General features: G+C 35.4%; 1 protein-coding gene across 3 annotated transcripts in view; it reads left to right on the forward strand.

The window, feature by feature from the left end:
• The window catches only part of GUCY1B1 (guanylate cyclase 1 soluble subunit beta 1), a 48,420-nt gene that overhangs the window by 1,910 nt on the left and 31,267 nt on the right, over positions 1–15,243 (forward strand). For all 3 annotated transcript variants that reach the window (XM_054484548.2, XM_054484547.2, XM_054484549.2), the window contains exon 3: positions 14,078–14,178. In XM_054484548.2, coding sequence (XP_054340523.1) covers positions 14,078–14,178 — 101 coding nt within the window. The remainder of the gene's footprint in view (positions 1–14,077; positions 14,179–15,243) is intronic.

Consider the following 15,243-nt stretch of genomic DNA (forward strand, 5'->3'; position numbering starts at 1 on the left):
ATTACAATTATTAGCAATCAATTCTAACAGGCCTTATTATGCAGTTACATGATGGTGATTTCTCATAACTATCTGTTTCCATAGAAATGACCAGTGTTATATATTAAGCACGAAAATGTAACTTTTCTTTCCCCTGGATCTGTATCACTGAGCATTTATTTCATGTTTCAGAAACCATTTATATTATCCACACGGCATATTACCTATATATTACAAACAGAAGCCGAGATTTGGCAATTATGTGGTCGAATCCAATGAGAACACAGGCACCAAAAGTTACTTTAGGATTTGAATTTTCTGGCCATCTTAATACCATTATAATTTTTATTTTGCTTAGTAGACAGATATCAACAAGACAGACATCAAAAAAAGATTGTTAACAGTATAACTTAACTACCGAATTATTTTTAAGCTACTTCCTTTGTAAATTTATAAATGCAATATATATATATATATATATCGTCCATATGATGCTTTTGCATCTGTAAGATAGAAATTCCCAAATTTGCTGGTAGATATGCTATGACAATGAATATGCTTAGGATTTTATAGCAGAATAAAAGATGGCTATTATGATTAAACAGTCATTATGTAATTTAACAAGATTTAGATTGTATATCCCAGCCATTATCAGTTTAGATCACTGTTAAATACAGAGATGAAAAATAATACTTTATAGAGTAATGTATCAGACATTTTAAAAAGTTAAAATTATCAAGAGATTTGTTTATATTGCTCATATTTTCCCAGAAAAAGTCCAAATATGTAAAGATTCAATTGATGAGAATTTAACTCTGCAAAATCAAGCTGAGAATATTGTTCCATTCTACTTTAAAAAATTATTTATTAACTTACTAATTTATCTTTAAGTAGCTTCCAACAGTATTCATAATTTGTCTAAAGGATAAAAATTCCAATCATCCACAACATAATTTTTTTTGTAAAAATGAAACAAGTTATATTGGTCTTTTCTTAAATAAAATTGCCTCAAGGTTATGCCCCTGCAAGGGAAAAACTGTTAGTCACACTAGTATTGGTAATCCAGGTGTTAGTGTTGATTCTTTATTTGTCTAAGCATCTTTTGGTGGACCCCAGCTGATCTTGGGTGTGGTTTAGTGTCTGGGCCAGAGAACATGGTTGAACTCTCTGCACTGAGGGGATTAAAGCTGCTCCTTGGTTTCCAACCCAATACCCCTGAGTAATTACTAAATGCTCCCTGGGAGAGCATTTGCTTTCCACAGAAAAGAATCTTGCTGCCTGGGGAGAGGGGAGGAGAACCTGGAGGAGTGTAATTGAAAAATGCTCCTTGGATGATTCTGGTTCCTCCTCCCCTTCCTACCCTCTGCTTCAGGGAATATTACAGCAGTCATTGGTCCAAGATGCTTTCAGTTTTAACTTTTATAAGAAATTGAATATAGGAGGAAAAAATTTTTTTTTTGTCTCAGTAAGTACCAAACTCTTATTTTTTCTTTTGGTCTTTGAGAAACTATCTAAATTGATGTTTATACAAATTTACATTATACTTTTTTGCTTCACTAGGAAATGGCCATCCATCCTTCATGAGAAAGGATGGGAAAAGATGCCAAACATTTAATGACAAATAAAACCCTAAGTAACAGATTCCAGACAGCAGACAGAAAATTCTAAGTGGATAAGGGCCAAAAATGCTTCATTGTAAACTCAGTATCCACTTACACTCTTACCAACAATATAACCATTTCACAAAAGCTTTAAATTCCTCTTAAGAAGAAGAAAAATTGTCTAGACCAAGGGCCAGCAAACTTTCTCTTAAAGGGCCAGATAGTAAATGTTTTAGGTGTTATAGGCCAAGGTAAAATTGAGGATATTATGTAGGAATCAATATAACTATTAAAATATAACCACTTAAAAATATTAAAACCATTGTGAGCTCTTGGACCAGGAAAATGCAAACAAGCAACCAAACCAGACAAAGTGGGCTACATGTGATCCATGGGCTATAGTTTGCTGACCTCTGATTTAGACCATAACAAATGTGAAAAAGCAAGAGACCTCTGAATCTATTTCAAAGTTTGTTTTGTTGATTTCCTTTCAATATTCAGATAGTCCTTTTAAGAGGCTATGATTTCTAAGTAATGACAAAAAAAATTATCGGGGTAGAAAATAAATAAAGTTAGGAGTGATACATCCTAGAAAAGCACCTAAATACTTGATTTCCCATCTCTGTTATCCTTCCATCAGCCCTGACTAAACTCATCATTGCGTCAAATTACTGGGTTTAATTTTAGATTTTTTTTCTTCTTTCTTTCCGTATTTTTTCTGGGTGGCAGTGGAGGGGAGCAGTTAGAGACAGGTCTCGCTGTGTGCCCAAGCTGGTCTCAAATTCCTGTCATCGAGTGATCCTCTTGACTCGGCCTCCCAAAGTATTGGATTATATGCACCACCACACCCAGCCCAACTTTAGATTTTCTAACCTCACTGAAACATACAAATTAGGAAGATAGATCCAAAACACTGAAAAATCCCAAATGATTAAAAGTCTGTAAAAAAAGTACGCTGTCCTGACTTAAATAAATCAGATAAAACGTCTATCTTTAATGAGTGTAGTCAATGTTTTAGGCACTGAGGATAGAAAAGCAATGATGTAATCCTTGCCTTCAAAAAAAAATTCTAGAGATTTCATGATATTTTAGTCTTATTATTTTGTTTTTATTTTCCTGCCTATAACTCAAATACGGGAACCTTTTGTCTGTTGGATAGCATATACTTCCAGTTTTGAAATTAATGTGTCTTGTTAAATTTGCTAATCACAAATTAATCATTATGGTTCAAATAAGGAAACACTTTGCTATAAACTAGTTATGGGACTTTGCAAGTTGCCTAAACTTTCCAAGCCTCCATTGCATAGAGGAAAAAATAATACTTCACAGAGTTGATGTAATGCATTGAATAATGTCTGCAAAATGCTTAACATAGTTCTTGACAATAGCTTAATAAATGATGATTTTTTTATTTTACTCTAGAATCAGAGTTTTTAAACTTTCCATTCCCCAATTTACTTGAAAGATATTAAGCCCTCCTTTAAAAAATATTATTGCAGTCTATATTCTATCAGTCTAAATTTTTTTTTATCACTGTAGGATAAGTAATCATCATCATCATCATTTTTCATCATTTTGTTTTGAAATGCAACATATGCTCTTAATATCCATTGTATCAAAGCAAATTAAAACAAACAAAAGAGCACATCACCATGTTTTGCCATGTTTATTCAGATTTTCATATTTTTGAAGGTGTGATTTAAACTTCTATACCTTTCTGTTGACTTGCTTAAGTAGTAATGAGCCTATGTATGTTTTAAAGTAGTAAGGATACTTTATATTATAAAGCAATTTCAAATTTCCAAAGTTTTGTTCTCTCTATAATTTTGGTTGACTGCTACAACACCCATTTGAAATAGGAAAGGACTTTATAGCTCAATTTTTTTAATAACAAAGTTGATTTTCCAAGAGGTTAATTCCCATATGTAATTACTTACTGTCCCAGAGAATTACATATAGGAAACTGAAAAGTCAGAACTTCAGCCCTTGTTCTTCTGTTGCCAGGTTTAATGCTTCTTTTAAGATATAACTGTGAAATAGGAACTAATGTAGTATACATACAAAAATGAAACCACATTTATTTTCTTACCCAGAAACTTCCTCAGTAGAAATAAACACATTAATATGCAGATTAAGGAAATAAGTATACCAGATCATTGTTAGGATCAGGATCCTTTTCTGTAGAAAGATCTGCCACTTAGCCTGAAATACAGAGGAAGGCATTGCATTGTATTGTGTGTTGGCTGATAAGCTTACTAATGTTTGAAGTTATCTTTTGCAGCTGGAACTGGATGCCCAAGTGTATTCTCCATCACATACCTGCTATTGAGCTCTTTGCATAGAGCTCTTCCAGAACCTGGACCATGTCTGTGAGCAGCATGGCAGGCACCTAGGTGATAAGGCGGGTCATCACATGATCTCACGGGGTTTGTGGGTGTTTCTTTTGAGTTTTATTTTGGTTCTGATGATCTGAGGTATCCCCCAGAAATCAAGCTGGGTCTTGGAGTCTTTATTTTCCTTGCATTCTGTGATTTTTGAGAATTAAAAAAAAAAATCAGAGGAGTACATCATTTAATTTGGTGTGTCGGAAGGATCTTTGCACATTACAGTGAGCATCAGAAATCAGAAAATCTGTATTCTCACTCTTAATGTACCCAGATCTAGTTTTGGCAAACATTTACTAAGCATTGTTATGATTTGCAAGAACAATGTCCTTTCTACTTTCTTGCCTTTCTCCAGAATAAGGGGCTCTAGCAAATGTTTCTCTTTAATGTGTTAGAAAGCTATAGTTATGGGTTGATGCTGTGCAGACATCAACAGGAAAACACACTTAAGGAAATGAATGCTATAAAGAAATCTAACTGGCTAGATCCGAGGGTGACAGCTCAGCAGACGTGAGTACTTGCAGCTTTTTCATTCTCTCCTTTGCCTGCTTGTTCATTAAAGAGGAAATGGTGGGAGAAAAAAATGTCTTTATTGTTTGTGTCTAGCAAAATGAAGCATCTTTTTCCGTGTCAAACTATATCAAAAGATAGTGAAGTTAAAGTGGATTTTATTCCAGGTAAAAGTAGACATTCTGAAGTGTTTATTGGACCTCCTTGTTACTGTGGCTTTGGTTTTGTTGCATATTCTGGTCTACTTCCCCTTCATTGTTGAATCATGAAATATGAAATTGTTAAATTTATTGAAATTCTTTGTGGTCAATCTTCAGATAACCCAAACATGGAAACCTTTCACTCAACTTGTCCTACATACCATTAGCATTCCAGCCCCATGGGCCTGTTTTTAGTTTCTCAGAAGTACTGAGCCTTAAATGTGTCCGTGTAACACCTGTGCTTGCTATGGTCTCCTTTTCTTCACCCTCCCAACCCTCCTGTAAATGTAAACACCTCTCAGCTTTGAGATGTCAAAACAAATGTCACTTCTTAAGGGAACCTTCTCTCACATCCAGACTTTTCCCTTTCCTTCATAGTGCTGTAATGCAAGAGTTTGTACTTAAGTATTTGTACTACTGATTAATGTCTATCCTCCATGACAATAGCCTCCATAACTCTTTCTAGAGTGCTCTCTCTCTCCCTCTCTCTGTATATTCAATAAAATATCAGGCTCTCTTTCTGTAATAAAAATATGGATGTTTATATGTGAATGAAGTATCTTTCACATTTTTCATTTCCGAAGAATAGAGCACACACATATTTTTATCAAAGATTCTTTTCTGCAACCAGAATTTATGTCAGCATGGTGACATCTTCAACTACTATTTAAATATAAGCTGTTTTCAAATAGACATTTCTTTTTCTCCCAGATTTATTGAGATATAATTGACAAATAAAAGTTGTATATATTTAAGGTGCACAACTTCATGTTTTGATGTACATATACATTGTGAAATAATAACTGTAATCAAGCCAATTGCCATATTCATCACCTCACATAGGTGCCCTCTTTTTTTGTAGTGAGAACACTTAAGACCTACCCTCTTAACAAATTTCAAGTATTCACTATAGTATTATTAATTCTAATTGTTCGTTGTAATTGTTAGTAGTGACATTGCTGTGCAAAATAAACATTTCTTATATCAGCAAAGGCAGAAGATAGAGCAATATAGCAATACATAATATCAATTCCTTTTGGAAGCGTCAGAGTTCTTTTATGTTTTCTCATGTCATGTGGATATATTGGAAGGACTAAGAACTCTGTTGTTAGAATGGCAATTTCATATGTCAGAAGACAATTACTAGATTGGATTCAGGACATGATTGAATCGTTTAGCAAGTGTCTAAAAGGCAGGGATGTGTGGTGCTGTTTAAAGTCAGTGTCATAGACTATATATAGCTCAGTGTTTAGAATACTGAAATTAAATTTGAAAACCAGATGGGCTCTCACCATGTCATGCTATTTCAAATGTAATATGTCACGTATATTAAACACATACCATATGGTTTTGCAGTCACAGTCCTACATGCTTTATACTCATTATCTCAGTTAATCCTCATTACCACCACAGAAAATAGATCCTTCATTATCCTCATTTTGCAAATAAGAGAATAGAGGCTTAAAAAAAGTCTGCCTCAAACACTCAGCTATTAATTATTAGAGCTGGTATTTGAACACAGATAAAGTTGTAATTATCATGTTATGTGTTTTCCTCCAAAGAGAAAGACCTATAACCTTCTTCTTTCCAAAGACAACCAATTTAGCAAGGACATGGGTAATGTTTATGTGTATTAGTACTGCCTGCTGCTTTTTCTTTTTTCCTGGAATGTTCAAGAATGCGTACAGGTGATTTTTGACAATAATATTTTTAAAGGTGAATTGACATGAAGCATACACACAAGTGTCTAAGTAAATTCATTTGTCTATTAAAGCTGCTGAAAATGGCTCAGCAGCTCAAATGAAGATTTGTAAGTTTTGTGGATATGTTTTCAAAATTGGAGAAATTACCGTTAAGGGTCTCTTGTGACTCAAAATTGGAGAAATTACCATTAAGGGTCTCTTCCTGACAATTGCATGTCAGGAAGAAACATGAAATTATGTATCAAGACTGTTGTTTCCCCTAAAACTAAGGTATGGGTGTCACTCAGGAGAGCATTTATTGTTACTGTTTACAGTGCTTGGATGAGTGAGTGAACACATTGACATGAAAGGACTGACCTTTACTAACTAAAATGGGGTTCAGGCAGGAAGTCGTTACTGGATTTAAAGGGCCTGTCTCTCCACTTGGCAGCTCCCTCAAGCTAGAGTCTCTCCTTTGGGGTTCAGGCTTACTGAGAATCATTAGATTAGGCTATTGAAAACTCAGAGGCTATTCATGCTTCACAGCCACTTAGAAAAAAGCAATATAAAGTTTTACTTTTTTAGATGTTATATATAGTTACTATCCACAGTTTATAGTGGTAGATTTTAGTTTTAATAATGGTTGGGGACAATGCAACATTATGGTACCAATTCAGCTCACTACAATGGACCGTTCTAGGATTTATTATCAAAACGACATCTACATACTGTTTTTTAATACAGCATGTGTTCTGATAATGTTGTTTATGGGATCAATAGTATCTTGGAGCTGTCATTGTTCACTTTGATTGTTTGATCCTGATTGACCTTTTCTGCCCAAGAGCAGACCTTGTGTTGAGATTATGTTTTCAACATGCCTGTGTTCAGGCTCTCCCATTTCAAAATACTCCATGGAAAACTTCTTTAACTGAAATATAGCAGTCTTGTCATATTCTTAACTTACTCTAAAAATGGACAGTAGCTGGAGCTCAGGGTCAGAATATGAATTCAGTTTTTTTGTGTTCACATGTTGTAGTTAAGGAATATCTCCTTGTATGTGAAGTTATAAGAAATGTTATCTGGATATTTCGGACAAATTGTATACCTAGTTTTAAAAAATAAATAATAAAAAATATTCTTAGTTTGAAAGCAAATGATGGACTTTTGTTAGTAATGTTTGATTGCTTGCTTGTTTTTTTTTTTTTTGTAGGGAGCTTGGAAACGTGTGGGGAAATCGATTTCATTAATTAATTCACTAATTTTTAAACATCTATACCTTTATTAAGCACATGTGCAATTCCAGGCACCTGGGTTAGGCACCAGTAATTACATTAAAGAAAAAAATCCCAACTTACCAAACACCACCACTATAAAAATACCAACTACCTCTTTGTGAAAAGGTAATTAGTATAAATAAAGGATCTGCTTAAATTCCAACAAATAAGAGTAAGTAGGAAGTTGATTGCTACTGGGAAACTATTTCATTTATATGTATTCAACTTGTAAACAGTTATTGTGGCTACAGATACAAAGAATGTGATTATTTCTGATTTTGTTGCCAGGTGAGAATTTGATCTTTATTTTTAAAGCTCTTAGGGGCGACAGAGCTTGTTTGTTTCTTGGCTATTTTAGTTTGTAAATTCTATCAGCGAATCTGCATACTAATTATTTAGTTTGTAAATTCTATCAGCGAATCTGCATACTAATCTGCACCTTAATTATTTGATTCTGACTAAAAATGACTAAGATTTTGTTGTCATTCTTCCCTTCTCTTCTTCCACTTGCCATTTCCTCTTTCTCCTTTTTCCCTTCTTCCTTCATCTTCTCCAACTACTACAACTTACCAGTTAGAGGAAGTATCAGGCATTAAGTGTGCGAGAAGTACTACCCTGAGGCTTTTGCATAGATTAATTCTGCTAACCAACACAATGACCGGAGGTAACTGCTGCTGTTAGCCTGTTTTACAGATGAGGAAATGAAACACCAAGAGTTGAATCTGCCCAAACTGCACATGGGATTGGCTTAGCTGTTTATTTTCCATACTGTGTGAGGAAAGACTTTGACTTATGACATAGATGAAATCAAGGGAGTTTCTCTTTATCTAGGTTTACTTGTTAGTCGATGAAAGTGCTTTTAAACTTGAACCTCTCTAAATATTTATTATTGTCTACTGACCTCTTTCATTGAGTAATTCACTGAATAGAAAAATTTAATGCTTAAGCCAAGCAGAGTCATTGGGTATGTAAATATGGCAAGTCATAGTATTTGAAAATAGTGAAAGACTATGTTCACTTGGGATTCGGTAGGGCTTTTAAAAATAAAAATAATAGTAGTAAGCAGCAACAGAATGTAATACAAACTAGGATGCATGAAGATTGTAGTGCTGTTGGTTACTATTTGATAGATGAGCACTCTTGAACACAGTTTAATCCAATTTACTTATAGTTTATATGATTTTTTTGTCATCTAAGAAGCATTGAAAAAAATGACAGTATGTCCAAAATTTTCAGAAAAATCTTAAATTGTGGTTCTCAGGGAAACCTGTGGTTTTTCTCACATGTAAAATAAATACAATTTAAATAATAAGGAAATTGCATAATTTCCCTGTTATGTAATTATATAATTACGTAATAATAATGTAACAATGTATATATAATGCAACAATTTAAACAAAATTGGAGCTCAAAAAATAATTCTGAAAGAATGAATGAGTCTGTAAAATTTAGTGAATGTACTTGGCTGAATTTGGCTAATTTAAATTCTACTTGTCACAAAAATAAATTTTAAATTATTAGAAGTGGTATTCTTGCCTTTGCTTTTGAGGAAAGAACTTAAAAGTTATGGGATAGCAAAGTGGGGGATGCAGAGTTATGAGGTAATATTACTTGAATTATATAAATTGTTTATGTAATCTAAATATTAACTTACTTCCTAACTTTTCTTAAATTTACTGGTCGCCCTCTGTGACTTCAGGTAGCAGATGAAAAAACAGCTGTAAAGCTAAGGAGAGAAAGAAGCGTGCAGTGTGGGAAGGGAAGCCATTAAAACTTTCCTCAAAGATCAGTGGCAGCTATATTTTGCAGAGTGCTGGGAAATGGTTATTATCACATCTCTGTGCTTTCTGGAGGCTAAAACATTTGACACCATGAAGTCTGATTATATATAAATTTACCTAAAAGTTAGAAGAAAAGTTGTATTGAGAATTGAGACACAACAGAGAAGGCTTTGTTGATCAAAATTTCTACTAGCTTCAAAGGCCATATTATCTGAAATTAATTCTCTTAGTTATTACTCCTTCTTCACTGTATATTCTCCATCTCAGTCTAGTGTATTAAACTGCTTCATACTACAGAGTTTGTGATACCGCCAATTAACTTTTGCAATATTTCCAATTAGCTTTTACCCTGAAAGGAAAGAAGATGAAGAATAGGCTAGAGAAGGAAAGGAAGTGGCCCTAGAAAGGTCAGGTGTAAGGTGGTAAGGACGGAGGTTTCCTGCTCAAGTTCTTGCTCAGACGTCACTGTCCCCATGAAGCCTACCATGAACACGTATGTATATTATCCTCATATGTATACTGCATCCAGCCCCTTCCTCTTGCATTTCCACTCTCATGTCTTTATCCAGAGCTACCTCTTCCTGTAGCATCTATTGCTTCATAACATATTATATCATTTTGTTATATATCATGTTTATTGCTTATTACTTGTATCTGTCAGCTAAATATAAGCTTTATGAGGACAGGGATCTTTACCTCTTTTGTTCATTGATATATTAAAAGTGCTTAGAAAAGTGCTGGGACATAATAGGCACCCAAATATTTGTGGTAAAACTCTTCCGTCAGAAAAAAAGAAAAAGATAAAGGGTAGCCCCACATTCCCAAAAATGTAAATAGAACCCTAAGTACTTTGAATAATTCAAATGAATTCAGAGTGAAGTTTTTAAAAGAAGATTATTATTTCCTTCCATGTACTACTGTTTAATTTCTATTTCAGTCCCCACTGGGGAGCATTGACACTGGTCATTTCAGGAAGTAAAGCTTTGATGATAAGGGAGCTTATTTTAATAAAGAGAGAGAAAGGAAAGGAGCAATGCATTGACCCATGGTTAGGGAGTTTCTGAGGAAATGGCTGTTCCCCCATTTTATGCAGAGGGACTGTGGATTCTGCTTGTACCTTGTTTATTTATGGGTTACTAGAGATTGGTGAGTGTTTCAAATAAACAGAGTTTATTACAGAAATTTATGTGATTTGATTTATTCCAATTGGAAGAAACAGAATAGTGAAAACATGAATAAATTTCTACTTTATTGTATCTTTAATTAGAATATTCTGTCAGAGTCTCCAAAATTTTAATCTATAGATCAGCGTTGTTTCATAATAAAATGTTAATAGCAAAATGACAAAACATAAGGTATCCGTATCCGTCAAACTATCTATCCCATTCCTAGGAATTTGTTCTATTTTTACATAGAAGTGTAAGAAGCTATAAAGATATTCATCACATTTTTTATACTTGTGGAAAAAATAAAAACATCTAACTACCTACCAAGACTTCAATATGTCTACAATGCAATTTTATGCAGCCATGGTATAGAAGTATAATTATGGTATGAAAAGATACCCATCAAATATTCACTCAAATGAGGAGGTTTTAAAGCAGTATGTTCTGTATATAAGTATATTCAAGCATGAACAACTTGAAAATTATACTAGCAGTGATTATCTCAGGATAGTGGCGGCTTATTTTCTCTTTTAGTTTTTCCTTTCCTGTACTTTATATATATTTTTACAATTAGAAATTAGAATGCAGAAAATTTATAGTAGCATTTATCAGAGGATAAGGCAATGTTTGTGTATTACGTTTTCATAATTTTTTGATATCTCACTGACTTTTGGTATTAAAAAGACTTAAGGTCTTTGAAGAGTTGTGTTGCTTTTGTTTAACAGCTGTTTATGTTTGGAAAAAGGGAGAAGAATTTAATATTTTATGTACAGTGCTATAATTGTTTGAGTAGACATGGGGAGCGCTATACTCACTGGGAATATGTATAGTACTTTAACTGCTTAGAATATGCTTTTGTACACTTTATCTCTTTACTGTTGTGAAAGGTGAATTATCTGTTGCTTCCACTTCAGAAAAGAGAGGTTTTGTTTGTTTGTTTGTTTGCTTGTTTGTTAGCTGAGTCAGGATCTGGCTCTGTTGCCCAGGCTGAAATGCAGTGGCAAGATCACGCCTCACTGAGGCCTCAACTCTGGAGGCTCAAGCAAGGTTCTCCCACCTCAGCCTCCCAAGTAGCTGAGACTACAGACTTGTGCCACCACACCTGCCTAATTTTTTTTATTTATTTCTAGGAGAGAAGAGGTCTCGGTATGTCGCCCAGGCTGTTCTCAAATTCCTGAGCTCAACGGATCCTCCCACCTGGGCTTCCCAAAGTGCTGGGATAACAGGCATGAGCTAACCTGCCCGGCCAGAAAAGAGAGATTTTAATGCTTATGTGCTTTATGTGATTTGCTCAGGTTCATTTAGCTGGTAAATCCTGGGCTCTGAAATGCAGATCTCTGCACTTACCGAAAACATGCTTTTAAAAAAAAAGTTATGAATAAATGCAGGCAAATAAATTATATGCTCTGAAGGACAGAGGATGTTTTTAAGACTATCTGCATACTAAGGTATGGTTGTAAGACATACCACCATATGGAATTTTTCCCTTGAGCATACACAGATATAGTCATGAGTGGCAGCTGTGATAGCACAGCTTCTGAAGGAGAGAAAGCGACTAAGGACTGCCTTGAAAATATTTAAGGAGTTATTTGAGCTGCTGTGTTGCAAGTTTGCCTAATTAGAGTGGCCAGTTTCCTTTGTATTCTCTTGGCAATGTACAGGGATTCCGATGAACTGGATTGAGAGTAAGAGTTTGACATCCAAGCTCCATATATTTTTGTGAAGTTAACATTGGCAATGATATCTGGAACTTAGTTCTTTTCTACAGTTGGCCATGTGGGTTTTTTTATTTACATACATTTATGAGGTACATGTGCAATTTTGTTACGTGCATAGTAGGTGGCAATGTTTTAAACAATGGATTTCACCTCTCCTTTGAATGCTTGTTTGAGAAAAGTAATTCAAATCCTATCTAAATAAATACATTTATATAATCAAGACAACTTTTTAAAACAATTATAATTTTCTTTCACTAGTACTGTGTATGTTTCGAGCTACTGTGTTTAATAAGCTAAGGATATATTTGAAGATTTTATCCGTCCACTTGGCATCTCAAACTTAGTATGTTTAAAAACATCTCAAACTTAATATGTTGAAAACATAGCTCTTGACCTTGACCCCCGTCCGCCTCCAATAAGTCTTTCCCAATTCAGCTACTGGTGACAACATCCTTTTAGTTGCTTAGACCAAAAACCTCAGTGTCCTCCTTGAGTCCTCTCTTTTCATACCCTGTGTCTAATCCATAGCAAATCATGCTGAATTTACCTTTAGAATATATATGAGTTTGAGGCACTTCTTACCTGCTCCATGGGTTCACACCTTTCTCCTGCCTCAGCCTCCCGAGTAGCTGGGACTACAGGCGCCCGCCACCACGCCAGGCTAATTTTTTGTATTTTTAGCAGAGATGGGGTTTCACCGCATTAGCCAGGATGGTCTTGATCTCCTGACCTCGTGATCCGTCAGCCCCGCCTCCCAAAGTGCTGGGATTACAGGCGTGAGCCACCGCGCCCAGCCCACCAACACTTCTTATCTGAATGTTGGCAGCAGCCTCCTAACTGGTCTCCCTCCTCTGTCTTGTACCCCTTTGGTCTGTTTTCAGTGCAGTAGCCAGGTGAATCCCTTTAACCTAGATCAGTTTATATCACCACTCATGTCACAAGTGCTCAAGCCCTTCACCTCTTTCAAGTAAATGGCAGTTATCCCAGCGTCCAACCAGGCCAAGCACTGTAGCCTCACGTTACCTCTGCCACCCATTCCCTGATAGCTACTTTTCCCCCTCCTCTGTTCCAGCCACGTTGGCCTCTGCTGTCCTCTGACACCCCAGGCATGCTCCTGCCTTGCCCTTTGCATTTGCTCTTCCCTCTGCCCAGAACACAATCTCTCTAAATTGCTCGTGGCTCACTCTCGGAGCTCCTTCAGACTTTATTCAAATGCCAGCTTCTCAGTGAGGCCTTCCTGGCTGTTGTACTTGAGCTCTCCACTGCTCTACTCTGCTTTATTTTTCTCCAAAGTATAATACTTACCATTATATGTTATTTATTAATTTTATGTTGTGTCTGTCTTCCCAGAATATACGTGTTGCAAGAAGTCAGGGATTTTTGTCTGTTTTACTAAAGATTGTACCCCTGGTACCCAGAACAATGTCTGGCACCTAATAGGGACTCAACAAAACTTGCTAAACATCTATTAACCCAAAAGTTATTTAATTTATTATATTTAATGGCAGGTATTGTATTGAGCAGTAGAGTACTATGTACTGTTAATCTTGCTAAAATATACTTAAATATATCATTTTAATTTAGGGAGGGGGATATGACATCATTTCTGCTCTCTCACTAGAATTTTAGGTACATGATGCTGTTTAAATAAATTTGCCCAAAAAAACCAAATTCTATTTCAGAGATAAAACCATTGTTTATACAATTATTATACCTATAGTAGCTATTTTTTTTAACTTCAACTTTTCTCTTCTGTCTCTCTCTCTTGTTTTTGTTTTCCAGAAAAGAGGCACAGTTAGATGAAGAAGGACAGTTTCTTGTCAGAATAATATATGATGACTCCAAAACTTATGATTTGGTTGCTGCTGCAAGCAAAGTCCTCAGTAAGTTGAATGCAACTTTCCTTCTTTGGCCAAGTTACACGTAGAAGCTCACAGAATGCGTGGTTCAAGATCACAACACAGGGTTACACAAGTGGTGCGGAGCATTTATACAACCTGCATAGTTGTGTGGTGGACATCCACATATCATATTAGGCTCAGGCTATGCCAAGTCTTATTTTTCCTTTTACAAATTCTTTAGAGAATAGAAAAGAGTAAATGTGCTCTTCTTGTAGTTTTTTGAGACAGGGTCTGGCTCTGTCACCCAGGCTGCACTGCAGTAGTGGCCCAACTCCGGCTCACTACATCCTCTGCCTGCCAGGCTCAAGTGATCCTCCCATCTCAGCCTCCCAAGTAACTGGGACTACAGGTGCGCACCACCATGCCCAGCTAATTTTTTGTATCCTTGGTAGAGAGGAGGTTTCATCATGTTGTCCAGGTTGGTCTTGAACTCCTGAGCTCAAGTGATCTACCTGGCTCAGCCTCCCAAAGTGCTGGGATTGCAGGTGTGAGCCTCCACGCCAGGCCCAGTCCTTTGTCTCCTCCAACAGAAAGCCATGTATTCAGGAAGGAAAGAAAATTATTGATACTTAATGTAACAACATCAGTTGTGGTGTCAACAAAATGGTAGTTATTCAAGTATAATATGTGTTTCTCCAAATCTCTTGCAGTCACAAGTTATATTAACTATTGGTAAAAGAAACATGAAACTGAGATATACCACAGATAAATATCTCTCTAAAGAAGGCAAAGTTTTAAAAATTTCATGGAGAAGAAGTTGTTCTCAAAGTAGTATCTATTATTCCCACAGTGCTTAATTTTTAACTGGGCTATAGTTTGGATACAATAGAATGAAGCTTTTAGCTTTGCCACATACAACTAGGAAAGCAAATACTATCTATAGTAGAATAAAAATTGTTTTAAAAGATTGGCAAATGTTTAATATTAACAAGAAAAATATCTAGCCTCCAGCAATTAAAATTGAAACAAACATGAAATAACTTTTTTTTTATTATCAATTTGGCACTCTTAAAAATTGAAATATCTAGTGTAATGATGGAGTACAGT

This window comes from Pongo pygmaeus, chromosome 3 (genome assembly GCF_028885625.2).
Source record: "Pongo pygmaeus isolate AG05252 chromosome 3, NHGRI_mPonPyg2-v2.0_pri, whole genome shotgun sequence".
Lineage (NCBI taxonomy): Eukaryota > Metazoa > Chordata > Mammalia > Primates > Hominidae > Pongo > Pongo pygmaeus.